At 40.3% G+C, this 16,056-nt stretch overlaps 1 protein-coding gene across 4 annotated transcripts in view; it reads right to left on the minus strand.

Moving 5' to 3' along the window:
* Positions 1-12,039: 12,039 nt before the first annotated feature.
* CWC22 (CWC22 spliceosome associated protein homolog) overlaps positions 12,040-16,056 on the minus strand; it is a 33,906-nt gene continuing 29,889 nt past the window's right edge. For all 4 annotated transcript variants that reach the window (XM_064451742.1, XM_064451740.1, XM_064451741.1 and 1 more), the window contains one exon: positions 12,040-12,880. In XM_064451742.1, coding sequence (XP_064307812.1) covers positions 12,294-12,880 — 587 coding nt within the window. In that variant the 3' untranslated portion in view covers positions 12,040-12,293. The remainder of the gene's footprint in view (positions 12,881-16,056) is intronic.

Below are 16,056 nucleotides of genomic sequence, written 5' to 3' on the forward strand. Positions count from 1 at the left end.
ATGCCTCTAGGGTCAAGGCAGGCTTTCCATCCCACTTCCTCAAGTCCTCTCCATGGTGACGCAGGTAAAACCATAGGGTGCCCCGTGGTGCGTATCCTCTCTCTTGAGCAGAGGGACGCTTACTCCTAATGGCTGAGATACTGGTCCATACTGGTGGGGAGTAGAACATATCCTCTTTGAGTTGCTGAACCTTCTGGGACAGTTTCTCCACAGCAGAGATGAGGGAGGAAGAGAGATTTGCTTCATAATCACGGAGTTTATCAATCACATCCGCCACTGTGGGTGCCTCGTCTTCTTTCCAGGACATTACTGCCCATGAGTTTCCATGCGTCAATGGTGCGCCCCGTACAAACTTCCGCCACATAGGTCGTGTGCACTGGGCTTCATCTGGATCTTTGGATGACTGTTGATTGTCTAGGTCGATATAAATCACCTCAAGCATGGCTAGTTCCCTCAGGTACTGGATACCTTTCTCCATGGTCATCCATTTTCCTAGGCAACATACAATATCTTCCTTGAAGGGGTACCTTTCTCTCACACCTGACCGGAGTCGCCTCCAGAGGCTGAGGGCTTGTGTCCCTTTTCCAATTGCTTTGTCAATGCCCCCTTCCCTAGAAAGGGATTCCAGTTGTTTGGCTTCCCTACCTTCTAATTCCAGGCTACTGGCCCCATTATCCCAGCATCGGAGCAGCCAGGTGACAATGTGCTTACCTGAATGAGGGCCAAAATCTTTTCACATATCTTGCAGCTCACTCAAGGACAGGGATCGGGTAGTTTCCATTTCTTGTACGAGTTCTTCCTCTTCCTCCTCTTCTTCTCGTGATAGCCATGCTTTTCCATCATCTCTTTCTAAACAAGTTGACTTTCTCTTCCAGGATTTCTTCTTGTGTATAGGGGTGACTGATACTGGCACAGGTTGATCCTCTTATTCAGCTGCAATGCTTGTCACCAGGGTTTGAGTGGCCACAGTGCTTGTCACCCGCGTTGGAATAGCCTCAGTGCCTCTTGCAGGAGTTTGAGTGGCCACAGTACTTGTCGCTTCCCTTGTCTTTATCTTTTTAGATCCAGAGGCCTTCTCTTACCCCTGGGGGTACTGAATAGTGTTAAACAGGGCTTGATAGGCATGGGCCAGGCTCCACCACATCGCAGTGATTTGTATCTCTCTGAGATTGCCAGGGTGACAACATACTTCCTCCAAATATTCTACTAGTTTTTCAGGATTCTGCACTTGTTCAGGAGTGATGTCCTAATACACCGGCGGTGCCCACCGTCTTAGGCATTTGCCCATACTATCCCACATACCCTGCCACCCATAGCTATCGAGCCTTGGGGCAGATCTCTGGATGATATTCTTAAATTGCTTATTAACCTTAGACAGAGCTGAAACGGTCTGTCAAAGCAGTATCAACAGACATATCTTAACTACCCAAGGACGTTCAAGATACTGAAAAGCTGTTGTAATGAAAGAGGAGGCATTATAGAAGGTGGTAGCTAAGGTGCCATTCTGTATTTCCTCCATTAAAAAAAACTCTCAGAGGAGGAGGTATAATTGCTAATTGTATCCATGAGGTGGTACCCAATGCACAGTAACAGCTTCAATATAAACTTCAAATACCAAATAAAACTCAAGGCCAGTGTTTTAAAAACACCTCTCCCAGGCAAAACATCGCTAATCACTGCAGAGCACAGCAGACCACAAAAACCAACACCGATCTCTAACAGACACAGCAAATAGAAGACCATGGTGCAGCTCAGATAAACTAATATTGAGAACAGTCTATGCTGTGACCAGCAACTGTTGTTGTCTCAACCCTTCAAGCCCCACGCTGGGTGCCAAAAAGGACTGTCATGTTTCAGCCTCTGCCAGCAACTAAACACCATGGAGCTGCTCGCTCACTCCCCCTACCCCTGTGGGATGGGGGAGAGAATTGGAAGAGCAAAAGAAAAAAAAAAACCACAACAACTTGTGGGTTGAGATAAGAACAGCTTAATAATTAAAATAAAATAATAATAATAATAATTATTATTATTATTATGGTAATAATAACAATAATGATATTATAATAAAAAGGAAAAGGGAAAAAGGAAAAAAAAAACCAAAACCACAAGCAATACAACCTCTCACCACCTGCTGACCGATGCTGCTGGTCCCCAAGCTGCAATCGCTGCCTGCCTCCCCTGGCCAGCTCCTCCCAGTTAACCTACTGGGCATGACGTTACATGATATGGAATATCCCTTTGGCCAGCTTGAATCCACTTTCTTGGCTGTGCCCCTCCCCTCCCGGCTTCTTGTGCACCCGGCAGAGCATGGGAAGCTGGAAGAGTCCTTGACTAGTTCAAGCACTACCCAGCAACAACCAAAACATCGGTGTGTTATCAACATTGTTTTCACACTAAGACCAAAGCACATCACTCTGCCAGCTGCAGTGAAGAAAAGTAACTCTATCCCAGCTAAAAACATGCCATAGGAACAACAAAGAAGATGGAGTTAAAGCCAATTCTAGGGTTAAAGTGCAAATTAAATCTGTCATTCAAAATGGGAATTTCACAGACTGATGACAACTGCCATGCAACTAACCTTAAAACTCACTCTCCCTCGAGTGGAGTGTGATATATAGATCATTAAAACAATTGGTCTTCATGCTATATTTGCTTTATACACTACAGTGAAACTGCAATTAGGGAAATAAAGCCTTCCTATAAATACTGTGAAACAAAGAGGATTTGATTATATATGCACCCAAAATGAGGTAGACCTCGAGTCTTGGGTAGAAACCATGTGCACTAAACCCAGTCATTGCTCCTTACCACATTGGTAATCACAGTCACACAGGCCACAGGACGCACCACCCACCTTCCCCTGGTTTCCTGAGGCAGAGCCTCATCTTGACATGCAAGCTGTTCTAGTTAAGCTTCACTTCAGTTACTCCTGGTAAGGAAAGTATAATTGCATGTATATAAGACATCAGAATGTGACACCAAGATATACGCTAACAATGCTGGTATCTGTAATCCCAACTTTTGAAGTGCCTATCATTAGGTACTAGAAAAAAATACATATTTTTCCACTTCGGTAGCATTATATCACCACAGAACCTCAGTTAATGTACCACATATAATTTTTTTTTCCAGTGAGATTTCGTAACATAAAGATACGACTATTTTGTACTGTTTAACAGGGTATAGATGAAAAGGAATGTTTGGGAGCTTGTCAGATAGTACAGTGATAAAGGTCATCACACGGAGTATAAATAGCCGAAATGTATTCCAATGAACTGTATTAATTCACACATACAACTAGTCTTAAACTCTTATGTACAAAGAGAATGAAAACAGAAGCCTTGTATGCAAGTATAAGCGTGTGTTTATATATGCATGGAAAACTGAAATACACTTTTCCAATATGTCTGCACCTCTGCAAACAGAGAACTAAAAATGAAACGGGAGGAAAGAATTACTTTGCAAAATGAAACAAACAAACCAACTCCCTGTGCATAGGGATGAATTTAGCCTGAGGTTGCACAAGTTGCACAGAGGCTGTGTCCTTCCCTGCCATGGGCATAGCAACGAACCCATCCTCACAGTTTCTCCTCACAGCCATAATCATATAAATATACTCAGCGAGAGTGGAGGAAGTGATGGGCTGTGAAGCACTTGTGGACGACATCTTAAAGAACTCCAGTTTCAAACAGGTGCAGTGATCAAAACAAGCTGATGCACCATCTCTCTTCTACAAAGAGGTATAACAAGTTTTGGGGGTTTTTTCTGTGCAGAGAAGAGAGGACAGGAACAGAGCTGCAAAGGGACTTTTTTTTTTTTCCAAATGCGTATTTTGAGTTTCTCATTTCAATCACTGATCAAGTAAGTCATTTAGCTTCAATTTTTTTCTTAAGCACTTTTGTGATCCACCTCTGGTGACTCATATCAACGAGTGTAGCACAAGAAAAGGGGGCCCTGTGAGGCTAATCAAAGAATGAGAGCCTACAGACCAGACATCCAACCTCAAGGACTGAACAAAGGCAGCATATTCGTTAGAAATGTGCATCCCATTCCAGGTAGTCATTGCTTAAGTTTTCCTTCCTCACAGGAAGCCACAAAGGCTGTCTGCACCTCTAGCATTATATGTCTAATATATCAACTTTTCAACTGGCTATTTCAACCCCTAAATTAATGTAACTTTCTGTCCACCATGACACCCCCCTGACACTGAAGTCTGTTAACACAGGTTAACAGACAGAGGAGAGCCAGAGAAGGCCACATGAAACCCTATCTAGTTAAGTCTGCTTCTCAAGGTGTATGTATGCAAACCAGATCTGGGGCATGAGGTGCCATTTTTAAAAGGGAACAGAGGTGAAAGTGGTGACCATCTCTTCCTTTTTGAGGGACGCATGAGAGACAGGAAGGGGAGGGCAGTCTGAGGGAGATCTGTTGTGCATTTCCTTGAAGTGTGTTTAACACACCCAGCAGTAAGGCGTGATGGTAAGAGAGGGAGATTGGCATTCTAAGAATGAAACAGCAAACTAAAGGGTTGCTGTCAGGCACCTTCCTGGGACCAGCCGTGAATTGGTGTAATCTTTCTCCCTTCAGTGCCCCTGGCCCACATTATTTTTCCAGGGGAATTTTCAAGGTTTTTGACTATTCAGGCACTTCTCATTACTAAATGAAAAACTGGGACACTTCACAATTTCACATGAGATATCCACCTATGACTGAGAGCCAGGAAAAAGATGAAGGAGGAAAGTATTTGCAAAAACTAACCTGAGTGTAATGAAGCTATTCCCTCTGGATTCTCTTTATAACCAGGAGAGGCTGTCTCAGTTCATTGTATGCTGCAGCGGTTTGTTTCGCCTATGACCTGTAAAGCAGCCACAGTAGGTTAGACTCACAGCGCTCAAGCCAGCCATTGTGGAAACCTTTTGTGCATATGAACAGCTGACCAGACCTAGCATTTACCTTGCCTGAAACATTACTGGAGCAATGATCACCAAAATGGACATCACCATAACACGCCCAGCTCCAAACTTGCATGGTGAGGGATGACAGGGAGGGGACTATCGGGCACAGCTCCCTCCTAATAGCACTGCACAGGTATCACAGATAGTATGGGTTGGAAGGGACCTCTAGAGATCATCTTGTCCAACCCCCCTGCTTGAGCAGGCACACCTAGAGCAGGGGACACAGGAACACGTCTAGGAGGGTTTTGAATGTCTCCAGGGAAGGAGACTCCACACCCTCCCTGGGCAGCCTGTGCCACTGCTCTGTCAACCTCACAGTAAAGAAGTTTTTTCTCATGTTTAGCTGGAACTTCCTGTGTTCCAACTTGTGCCTGTTGGCCCTTGGCCTGTCATTGGGCACTATTGGAAAGAGCCTAGTCCCATTGTCCTGATACCCACCCTTTAGATACTTTTAAGTACTGATGCGATCCCTCCTCAGTCTTCTCCAGGCTGAACAAACCCAAGTCTTTCAGCCTTTCCTCATAAGGGAGATGCTCCAGCCCCCTGATCACCTTGGTAGCTCTCTGCTGGACTTGCTCTAGCAGTTCCCTGTCCTTCCTAAACTGGGGGGCCCAAAACTGGACACAGCACTCCAAATGTGGTCTCACTAGGGCAGAGCAGAGGGGGAGGATAACCTCCCTCGACCTGCTGGCCACACTCCTTTTAATGCAGCCCAGGATACCGTTGGCCTTCTTGGCCACAAGGGCACAGTGCTGGCTCAGGGTCAGCTTGCTGTCCACCAGCACTCCCAGGTCCTTCTCAACAGAGCCACTTTCCAGTAGTTCAGCCCCCAGCCTCTACCAGTGCCTGGGGTTGTTCCTCCCCGGGTGCAGGACCTCGCACTTGCTCTTGTTGAATTTCATGAGGTTCCCCTTGGCCCAGCTCTCCAGCCTGTCCAGATCTCATTGGATGGCAGCACAGTATAGGGGATGGGTAAACTGGCTGACCAGTGGACACCTCTCCATAAGTTTTGGCATGAGCCTTTACAGCCAAACAACTCAGGCTGATTACATAGTCTACAAGAAAAAAAGATACCAACTCTTAGTATTCCTTACAGGAACATGGAAGCCTATGGGATCCAACCCTGTGCTGTAAGTTGACCCCTCTTAACTTTTTCTGCTGTTACTAGTATCATCACGGCTCCTCTGAGGGAACATTGGCATTCATGGGGCCCCTCAACTGCCTCTTTATCTAAATTCAGAAACCTGTAAAACTCCATCAGTGCTTTTTACTAGCAAAGGAGGTGCAAAAATAAAGGTGATCAGAATGAAACATCTACAAGTACAAGACCGATCAACCTCATCAAATTTGCAATTGTCCTGTAGCTCACTATTCTGAGGTAAGTAGGAAAAGGCAAGAAGTATGCTGCACGGTTGTTATGGTATGTGTGCGCACACACTGTTCCTTTAGTCAAGCTATCCTTTAAAGATCACTTTTTGATGCATTATGCAAGTGATATATAGTAAATTTTTGATGTGTGTTTTTTGCATTATACTTTTCTATATGGCTAACACTGCATGTGATAAAGAACAAAGTTCAGAAGTGCTAGAAAAAAATGGAGAAACTGTAACTAGAGCAGGAGAAAAGGAGGACAAGCCTAATGAGAGTAAGAATACTGAGCAACACAAATAGTCGAATACAGGAGCAGCATCTGTAACCAACCAGATGAAAGGTCTTATTCCTCACCCTTTTAAATCAATGGGCATCTCTCCAATTACCTGAAGTATTACTCCAGAGCAAGAAGGATGCTGAAAATTTCCAGTCTTTATGAGAAGGAGTAGGCTTATCCATGGGGACCTGAAAATATAAGTAATGTTCTTCAAGTTAAGCTAAGTTTTAGGTAAGTTAGTGACAAAGGCATTTTTACACAGCTTTTTATTATACAAAAAGTCCAGAATCTGAAATTGCACAGGAGATTTCACAGCTGTGACTGAGGCATGAAGTACCTCCACAAGCAACAGGTAAGCGACTGAAAAGAAAGCAGGGGCCCAGCAATTTTAAAGGGAGAATGCACATTTCAGTTAAGTAACTAAGGAGCAATTCCAGTCAAAAAGTTAAAAACCCATTAGCATCGCACATACACCCGTGTCAGAACAGCTTTGACCTCACCTCCTTACCTGCCATGAGCACTCTGTCACTGAAGACAAATCCTCTTGTATCTTGGAGCTTTGCAACTTCTTCCACACACTTGCTCTTTCCCCCACCCTTTTTAAGAAATGTACAGTTTATTTCCCCCCCTCAGGAAAATTGTTGGTCCCCGCTTTATTTTGCAAAACAATGGAAAGATATAACTCAAAATGGACATAGCTTAAACCAAATCAAAATGTGACAGTTTATTTTCTTAATGGATTGGTCCATTTTATGCGTTAACAAACCATTTTCCCAACAACACTAAGGTTTCAAGTTGCACCCTTTTTCTTTTTTTTTTTGAAGTTAGAAGAAAATGCTTGATGATAGTAATGAGTAGACAAGAAAAGAAAATCCCTGACTCTAGTCTCAGCCAAATTATAGACTTGCTTGAGGAAAACATATAAAAAGCAGAACATCTCTGAAGTAACCTCAAGTTTTTCCAGCGCATAAAGTAATATTTTGCTTATGCCACTTTTAACCTGGTAATAGATGTTTTATGTAGTTTTAATTAAAATACCCCTTTGTTCTGCATTTTGACTTCACAATTTCTTAAAAAATACTTTGACTAATAAAAAAGATTTTTTACTAACTTATCTAATTGAAAATAAATCGAAGGGCAAGTTTCCCTGCTCTCTGAATGTTATTAGAGCAACTGGAGTCAATTCTCTCTGCTAGCGTAATAGACTCTTGCTTTTTTAGATTCTCCAATAAAATTAGCCTTATGGTTAGGCACATTTCCTCAACAGTGGAAGATAATTCAAAGTAGTTTACGAATGGTGAATGATGAGGAGCTAGTGTCTTCTTTTATATTCATAAAACTGTACAAATTTAATGACAGGAAGGCACTTAAATTGCTACTGGAGCTTGAAATGTCCACCCTAGCTCATGTATTTTTTTGGTAGCCGACGTGTGCTAAGCTATTTTAGAGTGTAGCCTGCTTACATTACTGGAGCCTTAAGTAAATCAAAGAACACCATAATCCCAGGTTAAAATAATATACCATCTAAATCCAATTAGTACTACTAGTAGTTTTCGAAATGGAATTTAATTTTCACTATGTACATGATCTGTTTACAAGATTCACTTAACAAGAACAATGCAAAGAGAAAAATATTTTTGTAGTGAGGTTTTTCCATTCTCATGCAGAACTGTGGAGATGAACTATCTAGAATGTGAAGACTGCAATAATGCTTAAACAGCACCTAAAACTGCTTTAGAAATCATGATCTGATAATGAGAGTTTGGAATTATTTTTTTATTGGAGAGTGAATAGCCTTGTCCCAAAATATATCTAACTGCTGTCATACTATGAGATCATATTTTGATAATTTATATACCAAGATAGCCTAAACAGTGACAGTCTTTTTTTCCCCAAGAAAACATTCTTTAGACTCGAGTATGTCAATAATGAAGCTTCACAGACCTTGCTCCAAATAAAGTTACAGTTAGAGACCAGAATTACAGTTCTCTGAAACACCAGAAGCACTTCAGTCAAGACTTATTCCTACGCGTGTGGTGAATTCACTGGGCGAGTCAGCAGCTCCTCATGCCACCACGGTGAGGAAACTCAGAAACTCAGCCAGGGAGTCCTAGCACCAAGGGATGCAGTCTCTCTTACTGTATCTATGGACTTGGACGTTCCAACTACTTTTGAAATGTAAATTTTAAGCATACAAGATCAGAACAGGTCACCACAATTTCCCTCCCAAACACCTTTTTGGTTTGTACCAGCTCAGACCTGGCTGAGCCTGGAAGTCCCCTCTAGCAGCTGTCCCCCTTGCCAGGCGAAGGCAGTTAGTACATACAGCCCTACACAACAGTAGCTCACACCTGAAGGCCGACCAGCACGGGGGGCCGTGGGAGCCAACCTAGGAAGCTGATGGCGGTCCTACTTTCACACACAACACAAAGACCAATGCCAGATACCCCGCACCACATCACTATGAACACCCTCACTCACAACCCACTTTTAAGTCCAACGGTACAGGTTGCTAGTCATAGAGCCAACAAACAGCACGTTCTCTTCTTCTGAGTCGAGAGCACTTGTGATTGAAACTTGCAGCTCAGTAAGACCAAAGCAGCTTTGCATTTATTTCATCTGAGAGGCAGCCAAGCCATTACCTGAACACAGCCCAGAGGTACCTACATTAGGCGACTTCTGATAGCACAGGTCTATTAAACAAAGTCATAACCAGACCCAACTGCAGAAAGCTAAGGCCAGGCTGTTTCAGTCATGCTTTAAGTAACAAGGATTAACAACTGAGCAAAATAGTGAAGAATGCCATAGAACCTCCACTTCTTGAAGTCTTTCAGTCCAAACTGCTGTTCGAAACACAGCCTAGCCCTCCAGCATTAATTATGGCCTGACACATGAGTCACTTTATTACTCTGCATGGTCTACTATTAGCTGTTACTGCTAAGGAAAGAAAGCTCAAAAAAGTAAATAAAATAAAGAAATAAATGAAGGGCAGGAGGACTGATCCGGGCTACAGAGCAGTTCCACACAAGGAGAGATTACAGGTGAATTTTAACTTCTGGAAAAAAAAATGGTAAAGATACAGGTTTAGGAATATGAAAATCACACACATGATGGCAAGCAGGAAACAGCTACACACCAATAATCAGAAAACATTATCAGAAAGCAGTAAATGAAAGTGATCAGGCAGAAGCTAGAAAAGAAACACACTTTTACACATACTGTATAGTAGATTACTGGAACTCTGGCCACAGGATGCTGCAGAATCCACCCAGAATCCCCCCCAAATGAATTAAAGAATGAGGTCACTTAATGGTCGATGCCTTACTTGGAGATGCACATAGTGCCTCTGGCTCAGGAAGTCCTTAAGCAAACAGTCTGCTAAAATCTGGGAGTGCGCTCGGTGTTACTGACTGCCGCCAGTACCGGCTCTGGGCCGGAGACACTTCTGGTGTGCGACAGCGCTGCCATTCCTCTGAGCACGCACCTGTTAACATGCACACACCAGAACTACTGCTCATTGTCTTACTGCTTTTAGCTAACATTAACCTGCTCATAGCAGTAATGGTAAAAACAACAGCTACTTTCAACAGGTCATTCTATTAAATACCTACTAATATTTCTGGAAATAAAAAAAACCCAAACCACCAAGAAACTGTAAATGCAGCTAAACCTCAGGTCAAGTCCTAATCTCATCCTCCCCTCTTTTTCCGTCATCAGAGAACACAATATTTTTATCAGCTAGTATGAAATAACACAAAAACCTGGAGATGTTTAAGCTGGCATTTCTTGGTTGGCATGTCTGAGATCAATGGTTTATTTTTTAATACATGTTTTCTGTTTTCACATTTCTTGTTTTAATGTACTTCCATTTATTAAAAATGTAATTAACAAGCTTTCTAACCTGAACGGAGTATCTCAAAATTTATGGGTTAATAAAATTTATGCTATTAAATCGATATCTTAGTAAGGGGAGTATTACTCTAGATAAATTAAGTTCATACAATTAAACCATTATGAAGTACAGATCATTTTCAATAATGTTCATAAAGAGCTATCAAAGCAGCGTAACAATCATCTGCAGAATTCCTTTTCGAAAGCATTCTTTCAAATTACAGTTTTCCTGGAATTAACACACACTGCCAAAATGCACAAATCATTTCGAAAGTGAGAAGTGCGTTGCACAAAAAACCCACCACAGTTTAAATAACACGTACCTCATGATGCCACTGCAGCATTTTTAGCTGTGTGGTATAAAAAGATAGAAACCTTTTTTTTTTCTCTGCAATATGAATTTATTTTCCATGCAAATTTTTTTGACTGAAAATGTTTTATTATATGAAAGCTTGCAGAAATAAGTTCTGTCAAATACAGAAAAAATTTTTAAAATGTGACATTTTTCTTAGAAAAATGTTGTGACAAGATTTAGGCAAAACTGATCTCTTTCCTTAGGAATTGCTCTATTTTCTGTTCTGAAACAGCTCAGATATTTTCTATGCTTCATACAAGACGAAATATGATTTACACATTTCATGTGTAAGTTCTTGTATGCCCAACAATTGTGTTCATTTCACAAAGAAAAATTGTAGTCTAATGGCATCAAGAATTGCACAATATACAGCTGTCACCTCTGCCTTTCTGTGTCCACGCTATTTCCTATTTCATACTGAAAGACTTTCAAAATTGTCCCTTGGTTACTAATGAAATTTAGAGTCTTAACCAGATGATTTTGATTCATTAGTGATAAAATGAGTGTTGAGCTAGTTGCTTCAAATGACTCCAGGTAGAACCATTATATTATAAATTGCTCCAGCAGCTGAAATTTTTTTGGTAAACTTTGCTTCCAATAAACTTAAGCACTTCAAGTCACGTTGTTCAAAGTATCTAAAAAGATTTGAAACACCTTTTATTTTGATTTCTTTTATCTACTGGGAAAGATGCTCCTTAACTCTAGCCCTACAAAGGAAGCGTTTAAAGTCTATGACTTTAAAATCAAATTCATAGCTGGGAAAAAAAAGCCAACCCATCTCTAAGATTACAAGCGTAACTAGCTCAGGATGTTACAATATTAAAAAAACATTGTGAAAAGTAACAGAACAAGTTGACACACTTTCAGATGTGACATTTAAAACAGCAATGTTGCTTTTCCAATTTTTAACTCTTGAAGAAAAAAATCAACTGAAGTATTTCCCAAAAATGTTGGTGAAACTTGATTTCATGTTTGCAAAGTTGGTAGAATATACAGCTATAGAACGCCTGAAATGCTCATGCTGATGCTTGAGATTTTCATAAAGCCTTCTCGTGACATTCACATTGTAGTCTGAAATTTTTATATTTTCCACCCTAGCCTCAGCATCTTTCAATTAACAAGCAAAGTTAGAAACCAATACACTATAAAGTTACAACTACAAATACTTGAAACCAAGTGACAAAAACTCATTTCACCAAGATCTTAACAGTTTTATTCACAAAATAAACAGCTTCATCTTTCCAAAGGAAGGATTTAACAGAAAGACTTGATACAATAGTTATAAAAAAGTGGTACTGAAAATTTGAAAAAGTCTGATAAAATTTACAAATGCAAACTATCACTTTGTACAAAATTTTTTTTTTAAAGGAAGTTCAGTAATAGATTTTAAAATACAGGTTTAACAGCTCAGAAATGCACATTTGTTTCAAACCCTGGTTAGGTATTATTTTCGTCTGTGTGGGGAATTCTCCCTTCGTCTGTCCTCGTTCTTTCTGGATTCTCTGTACTGGTCAGAATAACGGCTGTGCTTCTCTCGATGTTTCTCTGAACCATTTCTGTATCGATCTTCTTGTTCCTCCTCTCTTGGACTTGAATTATTGTGGGATTTCTCTGCAGATTTTGATCTTTCTCTTTTTCTACTGTGATGTCCATTATCTTTGCTCCAGTGTTTGTAATTTTCATCATCAGACAAAGAAGCTCTTCTCTCTGCTTTCTTCTGCTTTGAATTACTGTGTTTATTTTCTAGATCCTTACTTCTTTCATGGTTCCTATCCTTTCCACTATGGTAACCATCTCTGCCATTGAACTCATCTCTGTGATGATGCTTTGATATGTCATCTCTCCTGTGTGATTCTCTCAAATTCCGGTGATTTCTTTCTGATTTGCTCTCAGTATCACTTCTTTCCTCTTGCTGCCTTCTTCCCATTTTCTTTTCAAGTGATTTCCTTTTCCTTTCTTGTTTTTTCCTGGAAACTTTATCAGATTCTCTATTTTTCTTTTGCATTCTCTTTCTTTTGGCTTTAGGAACATCTGAAATTATAACAAATTATGGGAAGAAGGTTTCATTTTACACTTAACATATTACACTTACATATTACACTTTTTAAACTACATAAAAAGTTCTAGAGAGTTATTTTTTGTCAGAAGACTTTTGCGGGTATGTATTTGGATAAAGGCTTCAAAATAATGAGCTTTGGTTTTATTGCTCTACACTCCCAACTGTTGCATGCAATGGGGGAAAATCCACCCATTCTTTAATTGGGCAAGTACTGGTTATTTTTAAATGTCAGTCTGCATTACAGGCTTTTTATTTTACATAAAGATAAATTCTCCATAACAGTGTGAACTGACTATCAAGCCCAGAATTACTCCCCATTTTTCCTCTAAGCTTCAATATTTCTCAGTAACTCCACTGTTACTAACACAAGAACCTCAAGTTAACGAAAAGCAAGGTCACAACACATCACTGCAAAACCTTAAGAGCATACAAATAAGAAATTAGGGAGTAGTCTTATGCATTTCATCCCATTTGCAATGCCTATACAGGTATCAAGAACGTGATGCTGCTCAAACCAAACCGAAACTTCTCCCTCAACTTACATAAAAACCCCAAACCCACACTTGAATGTAAAACATTACTAAGCAGTCATATCAGTGTTAAAATAGAGCGACTCACTAAATGGGAATCTGACATAACATCTACAAACCTGTTGATCGAAGAATTTTTTGGCTGGGTAAAATATGCTTTCATATTTGAAAAGATTTGAAATCCTGTGTACTGACAAAACTCCAACAACCTTGCTTCCCAACCCCACCCCTGCAGTTAATCACTTAAGAGGGAACAACTCTACAAATCTGTAGGTGGACTGCCACTCACAAGTATCCATCAGCAAGGCTTTTATCCCTTAACTATCTGCAAGTGATGCCTGTCTTTGAGAACCTCTACCCACCATCATCCTCTTGCTGACTTGATACAGTCTATGCCCAGTCCCTTTGTAAAGTCATATATGAAAGCACTCTCACAAGCTTTTTTTTTTTTTTTGAAGATCACCTTTCCCAGACCATCCAGTCTCTTAACATCATTTACTTTTCCAATCACTTCCCAGAAAAGCTTATTAGTCAACAGAGATTAAAAGCAGCAGATGGGGAAAAAATCTCCAACACTACCCTACAAGGAAATAGAGGCATGCTGAAATGGCTTGAGACAGTGGTACCACAGCAGCACAGAAGTGGTGCCCTGGCTCATTTTCAGGAGAAATAGTGAAGCTTTGTCAACTATTTCAGATTAAAACTTGTGTATTTCTAAATACACAGTAGTGTTCATCCCACTGAATGTGGAAGAGGCCTCACCCTTCCTGTTTGCTCTTTATAAGGAACCTCTAGATTTCACTCAACAGTATTTATCAGTGAACACTTAAGTTACAGCCATTTAGAATAACCCTTAATTCACCTTATTCTATGAGCTACAGTATCATACCAGGTAACTGTTTCTGATCATTTTTTTGAAAACACCAGTGATAACTTAACAGTACATCAAGTATCTGAGTTCTAGAGCAGCTGGCTAGGCTCATGTCTGAACTAAGGCTTCCTGGCATTCTGATAAAATGTGATGATGGATCACTTCAGGTAGATTTTAATACACTAAGTTTTTAAACAGTATTTTCCCTATTATTTTACACCCACCAGAATGAAGAAAAAGACCTGAGAAAGTAAATACAGAGTAACAAGCTGCTTGGATAACATAAATTTCTTCCTCTGCTGGTCCTGTTTTGGTTGGAATGACCTCTCCAGAGAAGTTCCACACTTAGCTGTCAGTAAAGCAGTAATTTCTAAATTAGCCCTATGCTCAATTTCTAATGAGCAGTTTTTCTATTTTCCTTTATATATTGCACTGTTAAAACACTGAAATACTGTAGCACATTCCTCTGAAAACTGCGTTTCAACTCTACCAAATTATTTTAAAGATTTAAAAAGATGCAAACACAGGAAGACTTGGATTTATAACTGGTAATGGACCTCAACCAAGTTTACCATTATAGAATAGTTATCTCCAATTAGTGTCATGACCACTGCTTTTAAGTGCACAAGAACCAGTAAAAAAAGTGAAACCAGACTACAAAAATATCAAAATGCAAGTTTTAATGAATGTGTTCCTGAATGGAGAAAAGACAAGTAGTAGAAGGGAAGGTCCTAAACTTTGAGAAATAAAGTGTTCATACTAGCAGACTGCAGACTCAGTTGGTTTGTCACTAAGGACTTACCTCTCTGGTTCCTATCAAGCAGCTCAGCAGAGCTGCAGCTGTCTATGCAGGAGCCATCTGGCTCTCTGCTGAACTAACGCCTCCTCTGACCCTGTTTAACTGTGGCCTCCTCTACTGCTTTGTCGTCATTAATGCGATAAATGCGAAGATACACAAATCAGACTTTGTACAGCAAGACTGCAATGGAGAACAAAAATGCATTTCCAAAGCCTGAGCAGTTCACATTGCTTTTATTTTATTAATCAGATATTTTCATTTCAAAGGCACATAATAAATCAAATTAACTTTGAATCAGCAAGCTTCTGTACTATAGAAAGTCATGCTGTGTTATCATCTGCTCACGTTACATACCATGGGGGATACCCTACACACTAACTCATACTAGCAGGTACTTAATAGATTAAGCCATGTTTATGACACTGTGTATCAAATAGAAGGTTCTACAGCAGCAGGATGATAGAAGATGCTAAACACTAATTATAATGCATAAAACTACAAACCACTAAGCTGTCAGCAAAAGCTAATTCCTCCTTGGAGATTTCTGTACAGACAAGAGCCTTCACTATATCACCACACAAACTCCTCCTGAGGAAGAGGAATTAGCAATGGAGACTGGGCAGGATTGTAATTCAGCCAGAACTGAACAATGTAATTTCTGACCCAGAAAGAAGCACGTATTTACAGGGCAGGACACAAGTAGTATCAAGCTCACTCAGTCACACCCAGCAAAAAAGAGTTGTAGACATTAGTCTACAGTTCACTATTAAGTATTCCACAGATACATTAATAGGGAATTATTCTAATCCTTCCATCCTCCGCTAGACTGTAGTGGTAGTACTGTGCCACACGTATCAGCTATGTAAAAAAAAAAAGTAATCTACAAAACAATGTTCCTCAGATATTTAAGTCCCTAAAAATGGAACTCAGATTTTGAAAGTCTAAAAT

The sequence above is a fragment of the Phalacrocorax carbo genome, chromosome 5 (genome assembly GCF_963921805.1).
Source record: "Phalacrocorax carbo chromosome 5, bPhaCar2.1, whole genome shotgun sequence".
Lineage (NCBI taxonomy): Eukaryota > Metazoa > Chordata > Aves > Suliformes > Phalacrocoracidae > Phalacrocorax > Phalacrocorax carbo.